The sequence below is a fragment of the Heliconius melpomene genome, unplaced genomic scaffold, assembly GCF_056956725.1.
Source record: "Heliconius melpomene rosina isolate 202511_hmr_F unplaced genomic scaffold, ASM5695672v1 ptg000031l, whole genome shotgun sequence".
In the NCBI taxonomy this organism is placed as follows: Eukaryota; Metazoa; Arthropoda; class Insecta; order Lepidoptera; family Nymphalidae; genus Heliconius; species Heliconius melpomene.
The window spans coordinates 49,380-61,533 of record NW_028181865.1 but is presented as its reverse complement, the minus strand read 5'-3'; the positions used below and the strand labels follow the sequence as shown (position 1 = coordinate 61,533).

Genomic DNA, 12,154 nt, shown 5'->3' with positions numbered 1-12,154 from the left:
CGTAACCTACCGAGCACCATTCGGTAAGGTGTGCCGTACGGGTCTTGGTCTATCCCCGCGATCAACCGGTCGTGCGACTCGCCTTTCACACGACCGATCTCCTCCTGCAGCTGCGTTCTCGCCTCGACATAGACGCGGTACAGTCGGTCTTCCTCCTCCTGCACCTTCTGTACCCGTCTGCGATAGTGCCTGTACTGGCGTCTCGCCGCAACGCAGGTGTTACGCAGTTGCGCGATCTCCCACGACCACCAGTACACTTGCCGCCGTTGAGGGCGGCGCCCGGAACGGGGCATTGACGCGTCACAGATACGCGTCAGCGCCCCCTGCGCCCAGGATGCGGCGTCTTCTGCAGACGCCAAGCTCTGGGGGAGCCAGGACTCCACTATCGCGGCCTCCTCCAACAACTGCCTGTCGAGACGATTCAGTTGCCACCGCGGACCGTACTCTCGCGAGTTTGGACTGGGGGCTGGTTGCACCGCTGAATGTGTGGAGATCTCGTACAAGATGTAGAGGTGATCCGAGAGAGTCTCCACATCATCCAGCACTCGCCAGCCCCGAACACGACACGCTAGGGCCGGGCTCGCGAACGAAACGTCCACGACGGATCCGCCCAGCCTTCGCACACACGTGTTCTTGGTCCCTCGATTGAGCACAGACAAACCGGTGGAAACAACCCACTCCGACAGCGTCACACCACGCACATCCGTCGTTGCGGAGCCCCACACGCTGGACTTCGCGTTGAAATCGCCGGCCACTAACACCTCCGCCGGACGAAATCGTTCTACCATTTCCCCCAATCGTATAAGGAACTCTTCAAACTCCGCAAGAGTTCGATTGGGGGAAAAGTAGACCCCTACGACAACTAGGTCGCCGACAAGTGCTGCGACGCATCCCGCACCCTTCTCTACTCGTGAGAAGGGCGGAGAGCCCGCTGCGAACTGGGTGATAATAGTCACCACCCCGGTGTTGTCGGCTACCCAGTTATCTCTGTCGGGAACGCTGTAGGGCTCCGAAACAACCGCCACCTGGATAGACCACTGCGCCAGGCTTTGGACCAATAAGTCCTGGGCCCGGGCACAGTGGTTTATGTTCGCCTGCAACACACGGAGGGCCATTATTGGTCCTCCATGTGTTGCACCTCCCCTTCCCTGGCTTGGGTTTTCGAACTAGCCGGCTCTTCCAGCCTTGTTCGCACATTCCTCCTTCCCCTCTTGTGGGTGGCGCTAGATTTGGCGCAGGCGGCACTACCTGCCTTATGATTTGCCGGCTTTTGTGCCGCCTCACAAACCGGGCAGTGTATGTCGGCCGAGCACCCACGCTGCTGGTGCCCGGGTTGGCCACACCGGAAGCACTGATTGCTCCGGTCGACTTCACTCCTACAATTTGCCGCCATGTGGCCAACTTCATGGCAGCGGTAACAACGTTGAATGCGTGGCTGCAATAGCTGCACTCTCCACCACTTGAGGCCACTCACCCTCAACTCTGCGCACTTTACTGGCCTCGACACCTGCACTTCTTCAGAGCTGAGCACCCCACGCAGCTTCTCGGCCAACGCATCCGCCTTTTCGCCAGTATTGGCCCCGGGCAACTCCAACATTCTAGCACCAGTGGATGCTACCCGGAACCTCAGGTCGCTTATGCCCAGGTCCTCGAGTTTGATATTCTCTTTGACCCGGGTTAATACTTCAGTGTAGCTCAGTTTGTCGGCGACAGCTGGCTGCACCTTGAGCACGACGACCTGCGACCTAGGTCGCCGCAACTTCACCTTCTGCGACTTTGGCTTAACGCTTTGTGCCGCTAACTTCGCTTTAGGAGCAGCCTTCTTTTTGGCTCCTTTTCTCGCCACGATGTTCCACCCCTCCGTCATATCTGTTGGAGCTGGGGGAAGTGGGCGAGGCTCAGCTGTAGTGGCAGTCTTAGAAGCTGCCTTTGCCGCACCCTTCTTCTTCTTGCCCTTCGGGCCCTTTGGCGCAGGGTTTGCAGGCGCCATCAGCGTGGCCACGACGGGCTCAGCTCTCGCCTGTGTCTGCCTCGCCTCCCTCTTTCGGTCGGCCGCCAATGGTGGCCGCAATCTCTCTTCCGGAGGAAGACGCTCCTTGAAGGCCTCCAGCCTTGTGCTGACCATAGTGCCCACTTCCACCATCACAGTGCGCACTATGTCGTCGACGGATAGAGACTTCGCCGCTGCCTTTGGCGTCTCTACCGGTCCGGAGCACTCCACATCCGCTCGTAGGCGGGCAAACTCTTTCCTCAAGTCCGCCATTTCTGCCTGCAGCCGCGTATTCGAGGCTCTGAGGAGATGAACTTCCTCTGACGCCGTTCTGTTCGCCAAGGTGTTCACGGCTTTGGAAATCGCACCGGAGGCCTCCTTCAGGGCCTTCGTAAAGGTACCCTTTAGGTTCCCTGACTTGCTAGCGACTCGGTTAATAACTGCCAGGCTATCAGAAACCTGGCAATGCAAGTCAGAGACCAGAAGCTCGTCGGGGCGATACTCGAGCGGCACGTCCGAGAGCCTGGAACTCGCGCGGCTCTGTATTGTTGCGGCCATACCCGCTACCTCCTCTTCCGCCCTCAGCCGACGCTCTTCGCGCTTGGCTTCATTGTGCGACTTTCTAGCGGCCAAGTCAATGTTACCACCAGGTGCAGATGGTGGGCCCTGGCTTCTCTTGGCTGCCTTCTCCTTTGCCTCTTCTTCTTCCGAGGACCCAGAGTTTCTCTCTTTGTTCCGGCGCCTTTTCCTATCCTTCCGGAACAAGGCCTTACTCCCTTCCTGCGCGTTGGCACTGGTCGAGCCGACGGACATTACACTGTCCGCGTCTGACTCCGAGCCCGCCCAGAACCGACCCCGCGACAAAGTCGACGACCTGGACCTTCCACTAATAATGGAGGCAATCTCCTCCAAGTCCAGTCGCTCAACCACGACTTGCGCCGTCTTCAGCGCACCTCCTATCGGCAAAATTGCCGGACTATCGGCCCTCCTTGGCCTCGTCCCTCCCACAACTCTCTCCTCTGGCTCTACAAGCAGAGCACAACTCCTCTCGTGCACTCCCGCATCCTCGACGCTCACAACTACTCCTCCCTTCTCAGCGTCCACACCAACTTCGCCCATCCCGGGCACAACTACTCCTCCGTCCTTCTCCACACTCACTCCGCCCATCTCGGGCCCCTCCCCAACAACACATCGGTATGACTGGCCCCCCCCAGATTCGAGGGGCTTGCGTGCCGTAGCACGGAGGGATTCCCCGGCCTCGAAGAGACCGGAACCCTCCTGGGGTAGAGAATTAGAATTCTGCAGTACCGACATGTTTATACTGTTCCACAGTTGGGCTTTTCTGTCGGGGTGTGCTCCCCTAGGCCGTGTCCATAACAATGGACTAAAGGCACGCCCATGCCTAGCTGGTTTTGGTCCGCGCCGGGAATAAATTCCCGGTCCACTCGCCCGCAAGTGCGAGTGGTTTCCCCTATCCGCCACCGGGGGACGCGCCCAGTAGGAGACCAGCAACTCCCTTGGGAAAAAAAAAAAAAAAAAAAAAAAAAAAAATGTTCAACCTAACCTAACCTAAGAATAAAAATCTTTTGTTTATTAAAAAATTCTCATTTAATATATATATTTTTATGAAATCTAACAAAAAGAAATCGAAATGAGAGAATAAAAATGTAAAAAAATGTTCAACCTTTTTTTTTTTTTCGCTGGGAAATGCTTTTACGCAGACCATCCGTCCGCAGGACAAATATTCTGCGGGCGGATGGTACTGTGGGACTCATCGTAGCAATACGATACTACCCACTAAAATCCAGCGGAAACCTCACCACCTAAATTGAGACGCCGCAGGATCACTCGCGTATGCCACTACGACGCCTCGGTGGTAGGCCCGCCTATTGCGCGCCACCATTTCTGAGTGTACAAAGACCTTCCTCCTAGGATGTCTAGGGTAGTTGGAGATGCAGGTACCACCTCTCCTCTCCTCCTGCCTCCTGTCCTCCGACGTCGGAGCGAGTCTGCGTTCGCTCTTGACTCACGGAGCCACTCCGCGGCCTCCTTCAATGCCATGACAGATTCACAGAAGGAGACCATGGCAGACCAGTTCCTATCACTATCCAGCATGGCCCCCACCACACTGGGTAGTGAGAGGTCGCCACCTATTACAGCCACCAAAGCGTGGCGCTGTGGATCCCATGCGGGACACTCGACCCAAGTATGGTGCGCTGAGTCCACGGATGCATTACACTCATGGCACGTCGGCGACATCTCCCGACGTGCAATCTGGTGCAGGTATTTGCCAAAGCAACCGTGCCCTGTCACCAATCTAAATGTAAGGACCCCAAAGTTTCTTAAGAACCAGCGTTCCAGATGTGGGCGAATCGCTTCCACCGTAAAAAGACCTGCCGCCGGGCATCCCAGGTCCAACTTCCATCGTCGGATCAGGGCTTCGTCTGCCCTTCTCCTGATCCGCACGATTTCCTCCATTGATGAACGCTTACCTCGCGACCGCTCACTTGTACGGAAAGCATGGACTTTAGCGAGTACTTCCGCGTGTAACTCCCAAGGCGGATCACTCGCCAAGAGAGTAGCCGCCGTCCATGACACTGTACGGTAACCCCGAATAGCTCTCACCGCTATGACCCGTTGCGCTTTTCGCAGTTGGGTCCTGTTACGAACGGTGAGAGAATCCACCCACACGGGAGCCCCGTACTGCGCCATAGATCTCAACACGCCAACATATAGCCGTCGACATGTGTAATCCGGACCTCCAATATTCGGTAGTAATCTACCGAGGGCCCCTGCGGCATTCACAAGCTTTGATACAAGTTGAGCGAAGTGCGACGAAAACGACCATCGACTGTCCAGGATCAGACCCAGATATTTCATCTGACCGAATTCAGCCAGACGTGCCGCCTCATTATAATTTACACCTCGGGATGTGATAAGAGTGTCATCAGCGTAGCAGATGACGCTCATCCCGTGGGGTAGGTGACAACGTAGGAGCCAATCGTATCCGAGATTCCACAGAACCGGGCCTAAAACCGACCCCTGTGGAACCCCACAAGCGACTCTTCGACGAGCGATTTGCCCATCCTCTCCAGTCCATAAAATCACTCTATCCTGAAGGTAGTCATTCAATAGCCGCCGGAGATAGAAAGACACACCATGGTATCGGAGTGCCTCTCGTAGCGTCTCAAACGGCAGGCTATTAAAGGCATTCATCACGTCTATTGATACGGCTAGGAGAACCTCTCCTTGTGAAGTCGCGGCCAACGCCCGAGTCTTCAGAGCATTAAGAGCGTCGATGGTGGAACGACCGGCTCTGAACCCGAACTGGGCGTCTGACAGACCCGGTCCTACCTCCTCTAGGTGCTGAGTGAGACGAACGGTGATGATCTTTTCCAAGATTCAGCAGTACTATAGGTCGGTATGCAGAAGATGAATCCAGAGGACGACCCTCCTTACGCAATAAACATAACCTTCCCTCTTTCCAGTTCTTCGGGAACTGCCCAGTAGAAAGGCACTGGTCAAACAATACCCGAAGATTATTGCTTAGGAACTCCAGGGCGATGCTCAGGACTTTCCCTGAAATGCCATCCGGTCCTGGAGCCGTCTTTTTGGTCTTTAGCCTACGAAGAGCCATTTTCATTTCCTCTTCGGAAATTAAAGGCACCACAAGTTCTCCTTCGTGCGCTGAGAGAGGAGCCATCCTAGGAGGGAAGAAATTAAGTGATTCTGGGAACAACTCTGCAACAATGTGTGAGAAGAAGGCTGTAGTTAGGGTCTCCCTCACCGGTGCACTCCGGACTCGCGATTTTTTTCGTGCAGCGAGATATGGGCGCCCCCACGAATCCCTGTTTAGACTCGCTAATAACTCTTCCCGCGCTTGGCATTTTGCTAGACGAATGGCGAGCTGCAAAGACTTTTTCTTTTCCTTGTAAACACTCTTTAACTGGTCCTGGAGAGTAGTGTCTACACCATTTCTCCTCCTGCATCTTACGTATGACCGTCTGGCCCGGTTACATGACGTCCGCAGGTCCGCAATTTCGGACGTCCACCAGTATACTCGGCGTCGGACTACGCTTCGTCGGACCCTTGGCATGGCCGCATTGCATACCGCCGTCATGGCTTCACATATCTGATCTGCTGTTTCGTTGACGCTGGAGCCAGAGCCTTCTATGGTCCCCTGAGAACACCACTTCGCAACAATGGAAGCTTCTTTTACGAGTTCCACGTTGAGCTGGCTAAGAGCCCATCTTGGAAATCTCCGAAATGGACCCATTGGCTGGGTTACTGATGCTGACTGGGTGGAGACCTGGAACCTTATGTAACGATGGTCCGATAAGGTCTCCACTTCTGTCTCTACTCTCCAATTCGTAACATTACGTGCGACAGCTGGGGTGGCAAACGTAAGGTCAACCACGGACCCTCAATTATGCCGTACGCAAGTAAACGCCGTCCCTATGTTGAGAAGTGACAATCCGGAAAGTAGCGCCCACAGCTGGACCGCATCTCCCTTGCTGTTGGAGGTGACGTTTCCCCAAGCCCGGGACTTGGCATTAAAGTCGCCAAGGACCAAAATTTTTCTCGGTGTCTGACGGCAAACTGCAGCACTGACGGAGTCAAGAAAAATTTCTAATTCCGCCAGGCTTCGGTTCGGAGAGAAGTATACGCCAATTATAATATACTCTCCCCACTCTGCCACAATATATCCGGAACCCTTTTTTACAAGTGCGAATGCGCGACCGGTAATATTTCCAGATATATTCCATTCCTTCGCGTAGCTAGCTGCCGATCAGCTGTGTGCACAATATACTGTCTATTTCTCAATTTTAAATTAAATCTCTTCATAGGAAAATCGACCTTAAAGTAAAGTTATAAGACTCCTTTTATAATAAACACCCTCTTCAACTGCAGATATAACCGGTTTCTTTACCTTACATCGACGAGCCATTAGTGCATAGTGAATATAAAATTTTGAGATGCAGCGCTCACCAACGAAAAAAGACGGTAAATATTCCTCTCAACCGGACTTAGCATGTTCGAATAAAATTGATTTGGAGCCATTGGTGCCTGGGCGGAAGCGCAAAGAACGCAGTGAATTTGAAGATTTAAGGAATGAAATTGACCTCTTAATTACAACTATCAAATCCGGACAAGAATCGAAATTTGATAAAATCACTAAAAGTATCGAAGAGCTAAAGGTACAGAATAATATTCTTAAAAATCAAAATGAAAAAATTATAAGTTGTAATGAAAAAATAGAAAATAAACTGATTCAAACAACTGAACTATATAGTGAACTTAGGAAGTCTTTGGAATTACTTCAAGATGACTACATAAAAACAACTAATAAAGTCACTGTCTTAGAGGAACAGATAGAAGAAATGCAGCGTAGCCAGCGTAGTTCATTTATTGAAATAACTACACCCATTACAGATAACGAAAATGTTCATGAAATAGTAACAAAAATTCACGAAGCAATTTGTCTGAAGACTGTGGATGAAAGTATTAGGCAATGCTACAGAATGAAGTCGGGTGCAAAAAAACCGATAATTGTAAAATATAAAAATGGGGAAATACGTAATGAAGTTCTAAAACTTGTGAAATCGTACAATAAGAAACATAATGAAAAAATGAGCACAAAAGTTCTCGGTAATCATTATATAAAAGAACCTATTTACATAAATGAATTTCTCACACCCAACGCAAAAAGGCTGTTTTATCATACCAGGCAGCTACGGAAATCGTACGGTTTTAAGTATAACTGGATATCTGGAGGGAGAATATTTGTAAAGAAAAATGATGGTGATCCTGCTATTCTCATCAAATCATTGGAACAAGTAGAACGTATTAAAGTGGAAGGTACAATGTGACTAGTTCGGGTTTTTACATGTTACAATTTGCTTATTTTCTCACTGTTCGTGTTTATTATTTTGTATAAGTTATTATCAGTAATATTTAACCAATACTTAGTTTATATCATTAGCTGCAGACTTAATATTATTTACTCACACTATACGTACAAATTTAAAAATTACACTTCTAGACAATTACACAATCACCTCATTTATACACATAATACCCCATACACTCAAAATAAAAATGCGTTAAAAATATTCAATAACATCCTTTATATGCAAGTTAACGTCATTCTATCACTGTTGCTTCTTTAAAATCGACTATTAATTCATTACTAATGTTTGACATAAAAAAAATAAATGCCGATATTGATAAGAACATCAATGTCGGTACAGCAATAGTGACGAGTGACGTTGCACAGTGCAAAAGGACATTACAAAATACCTGTAATAACAGTTTACGCATTTTAACACAGAATATCAGCAGTATTAATAGAAATTTTGATGAACTTATTATTCTTCTCCAACAAATAGAAATAGAATTTGACATTATTATACTTACGGAATGCTGGCTCTCTAAGGTAAATCAACTCCCTATATTATCAAACTTTAAAAGTTTTTCTACAGTAAGGAACATAAATAAAAATGACGGTGTTGTAATGTACATAAGAAAATCCTTGCGTGTAACGGTAATAGAACCACAAAATACCAATGAAATAACATGTATTATTGCATGTTTAAAAGATATTAATATCATTGGCGCTTATAGGCCACCAGAATTTAGTAAGTTAGGTAAATTTATACAATCACTGGATTTAATCTTAAATGATTTTAAACAAACTAATTTAATATTAATGGGTGACCTCAATATAGATACTAAGGATGGTTGTATTTCTTCTAAATGTGATAGTTATCTAGAACTTTTAGCTATGCATGGTCTAACTGCGTCACATAATTATCTTACTACAGAGAAAAGTTGTCTCGATCATTGTTTTGTAAAATCTAAACTCCCAATTGTAACTATAGTTTATCAGTCGACCATAACGGATCATTCAAGTGTCATTGTTTCGCTATTACAAAATAAACCTACCATACGCTCGCAAACTAAATATATTGAAAAAATAAACTATGTAGCTATATCTAACCAATTAAAATGTATTGACTGGAACGACTTATTACTAAATTTAAATGCATACGAGGCAACTGAAATATTTTTAAATACTATTACTAAAACAATAAATTCAAATACATTAAGAATAAAACTATCATCGAGGAAAAGAAATATTAAAGGATGGATTACGCCTGGTTTAATTAGATGTATAAGACATAAAGATAGACTACATAGTAAATTACGTAAAGACCCCAATAATGTTATTCTTAAAATCAGTTATATTAGATATAGGAATACTTGTCGAAAAGTTTTAAATGCTGTTAAACGATCATTTTATAAAAATAAATTAAACAATAATAAATATAACACAAAAGTTCAATGGGATTGTATCAAAGAAGTATGCAATTTGAAAAAAGAAGAACATATTCCATTAGAATTACTCGAACTTACACACCATCCAAAAGAATCGATAAACCAAGCAAACTTATACTTTGCCAATGTTGGCGAAACTCTAGCAAATGAAATACTCGATAGAACACAAATGACAGAACGTAAACTTTTACAATTGCAATCACAAAATAATAATCAAGGTAGTTCATTTTACCTTCATCCAACTGATATATATGAGGTTACTAATATTACCAAATCACTTAAAAACACCAATTCATGTGGGTGGGACGGAATTACATCTATATTTTTTAAGAAATATATAAACATTTTATCTGAACCCATTGCTTTAATCACTAACACCTGCTTTCAACAAGGGATATTCCCAAATTCATTAAAAAAAACGATAATTATACCAATATTTAAATCTGGGAAAAAAGAGGAAATATGTAACTACAGGCCCATTTCTTTACTACCAACACTTTCCAAGATCATTGAAAAAATTATAAACAATCGTCTAAAAGCATTCCTAACGAAAAATAAAATATTAGCCCTAAACCAATTTGGGTTTCAAAATAATAAATCTACATCTGATGCTCTAAAATCTCTAACCTCAAATATAATAAGCCTTTTAGATAACCGCGTCAAGTGTATAGGAATATTCTTAGATTTAAAGAAGGCATTCGACACGGTCTCTGTGCCTCTTTTATTAAAAAAACTGGAAAATGTAGGTGTACGTGGCCTTCCACATCAATTGCTTACTAGCTACTTAACAAACAGAAAGCAAATGTTAAGTATTAATAATTTACTAAGTGATGAAGCTAATGTCAAATATGGTGTGCCCCAAGGAAGTACCCTGGGGCCTACACTCTTCCTCATATATATAAATGACCTTTGTCTTTTGAGACTAAAACATACTAACCTAATAACATTTGCAGACGACACTGTATTAATTTCACAAGCAAACTCTTCTGAAGAAGTTTATAGAAATGCCAATAATGACTTCAGTGTGGTAATGAAATGGCTGGACAATAATTTGCTCTCGTTAAATATTGCCAAGACCAAGTACCTAACATTTTGTATACGTGAAAAAAAATACCACGACCAACACCAACAAGAATCACTACAACTCAAAGCACATTACTGCAGACTTGACGATTCTAATTTAATATGTGACTGTCAAAAGGTAACACAAACACAGAGTTTAAAATATTTAGGAGTTGTTGTTGACCAGCATCTTTCCTGGAAAGATCACATAAATTTACTGTATGGACGAGTCAAGAGATTGATTTCCATTTTTAAGAATATACGATACATATGTGATCTTCCATTACTAAGAAGTATTTACTTTGCGCTCTGTAATTCTTTAATAAGTTATGGCATCATTGTTTGGGGTGGGGCCAATAAGACACTATTATTGAGAGTAGAAAGGGCTCAACGTGCTATTCTTAAAGTAATATTTTGTAAAGATTATAGATACCCTACTGACACACTCTATAAAGACTTAGCAATGTTAAATGTAAGGCAAACATATTTATTGGCAATTTTAAAAGACCAACACAAACACTCAATCGTGGAAACTCATAATCAAAGAAGACGACAAGACCTAGTGTTTGAACTTCCCACAGTTAAATCAGCTTTTGCACGGAAATTCTATCTCTCACTGGCACCACATATTTACAATAAAATATCCAAATCTGTAAAACTTAAAAACCTCAATAATTATACATTTAAAAAAACAGTTGACAAATATCTTAAAGCACTAACATATAACGACACAGAAAATTTTATCAAACTAATATAATCATACTTAATACTCGAAAATGTTGGAAAAAATTAAACTCACTCATCGCTAAAATTAATCACTTCAGACATACATATACTCACACACACGCATGCACTCACACGCAAACACTCACATACAATCATATTAACATTTTACATATATATATATATATATATATGTGTATATATATATATATATATATATATATATATATATATATATATATATATATAATAATAATAATAATAAATTTATTTATTTAAGACATTAGTCCACTTGTTAGTAACAATTAAAACTTACCCTATGTTAATACAAACACAAACACACACATATACAAACAAAAACTGGCTTCCGTTGAGACTCCTACACTATTGACTGTAGCTGGTAGCAGGAGCATGAAGATTAGCCCAGCGACTAAGCAATGGGGAGTCCCATCGGTCAGCCAACGTGCTCAGGATGGTGTTCGATGCTCCGCGCACTCGCGCCCACAGCGAAGCGCACCGCTTTCTAATAATCGCGGGGAAACAATCGGTACGCGACTCGGCAAACATCAACGACGCGCTACAAAAGCGCGGCAGATCGAACAACATCCTGAAAGCATTATTATATTGAACGCGTAGTGCGCCGTATGTCCGCTGCGTAAAGTTGACCCACAGACTGCACGTGTAGAACGTTTGACAGTAGGCTTTGAAAAGCGTCAGTTTGACCTGTTGGCTACAACGCGCAAATCTGTGAATCAACATGTTACAGCGGACAGACAGCGCCCTACGCTCTCTTTCTATATCCACCGTGTCTGACAAAGTCTCAGTGACCCAGTGACCTAGATATTTAAATCGGTCAACTCTTTTTAACTGAGTGCCCCCCAGATCAACACTAGTTACTGTCCGTTGACTCCTCAGGTCCTTCGCCTGAAAAACCATGAACTCACTTTTAGATGCATTATATCTAAGCCCATGGGCCACCGCGTACTCTTCACACATGTGAAGCAACTTATTCAAAGCACCGATCGACGGGCTCAGCAGCAC

General features: G+C 45.2%; 2 protein-coding genes across 2 annotated transcripts; one reads left to right on the top strand and one right to left on the bottom strand.

The window, feature by feature from the left end:
* Nucleotides 1-1,114: 1,114 nt before the first annotated feature.
* LOC146526472 (uncharacterized) lies at nucleotides 1,115-6,266 on the bottom strand. The gene is made up of 3 exons (XM_085207065.1): nucleotides 5,523-6,266; nucleotides 3,912-5,380; nucleotides 1,115-3,506 (listed from the first exon to the last, which is right to left on the bottom strand). The coding sequence occupies exons 1-3, from the start codon at nucleotides 6,264-6,266 to the stop codon at nucleotides 1,115-1,117; spliced, it is 4,605 nt and encodes a 1,534-aa protein (XP_085063191.1).
* Nucleotides 6,267-6,966: 700 nt separating this feature from the next.
* LOC146526471 (uncharacterized) lies at nucleotides 6,967-7,860 on the top strand. The gene is made up of 2 exons (XM_085207064.1): nucleotides 6,967-7,171; nucleotides 7,250-7,860. The coding sequence occupies exons 1-2, from the start codon at nucleotides 6,967-6,969 to the stop codon at nucleotides 7,858-7,860; spliced, it is 816 nt and encodes a 271-aa protein (XP_085063190.1).
* The last annotated feature ends 4,294 nt before the right edge of the window (nucleotides 7,861-12,154 follow it).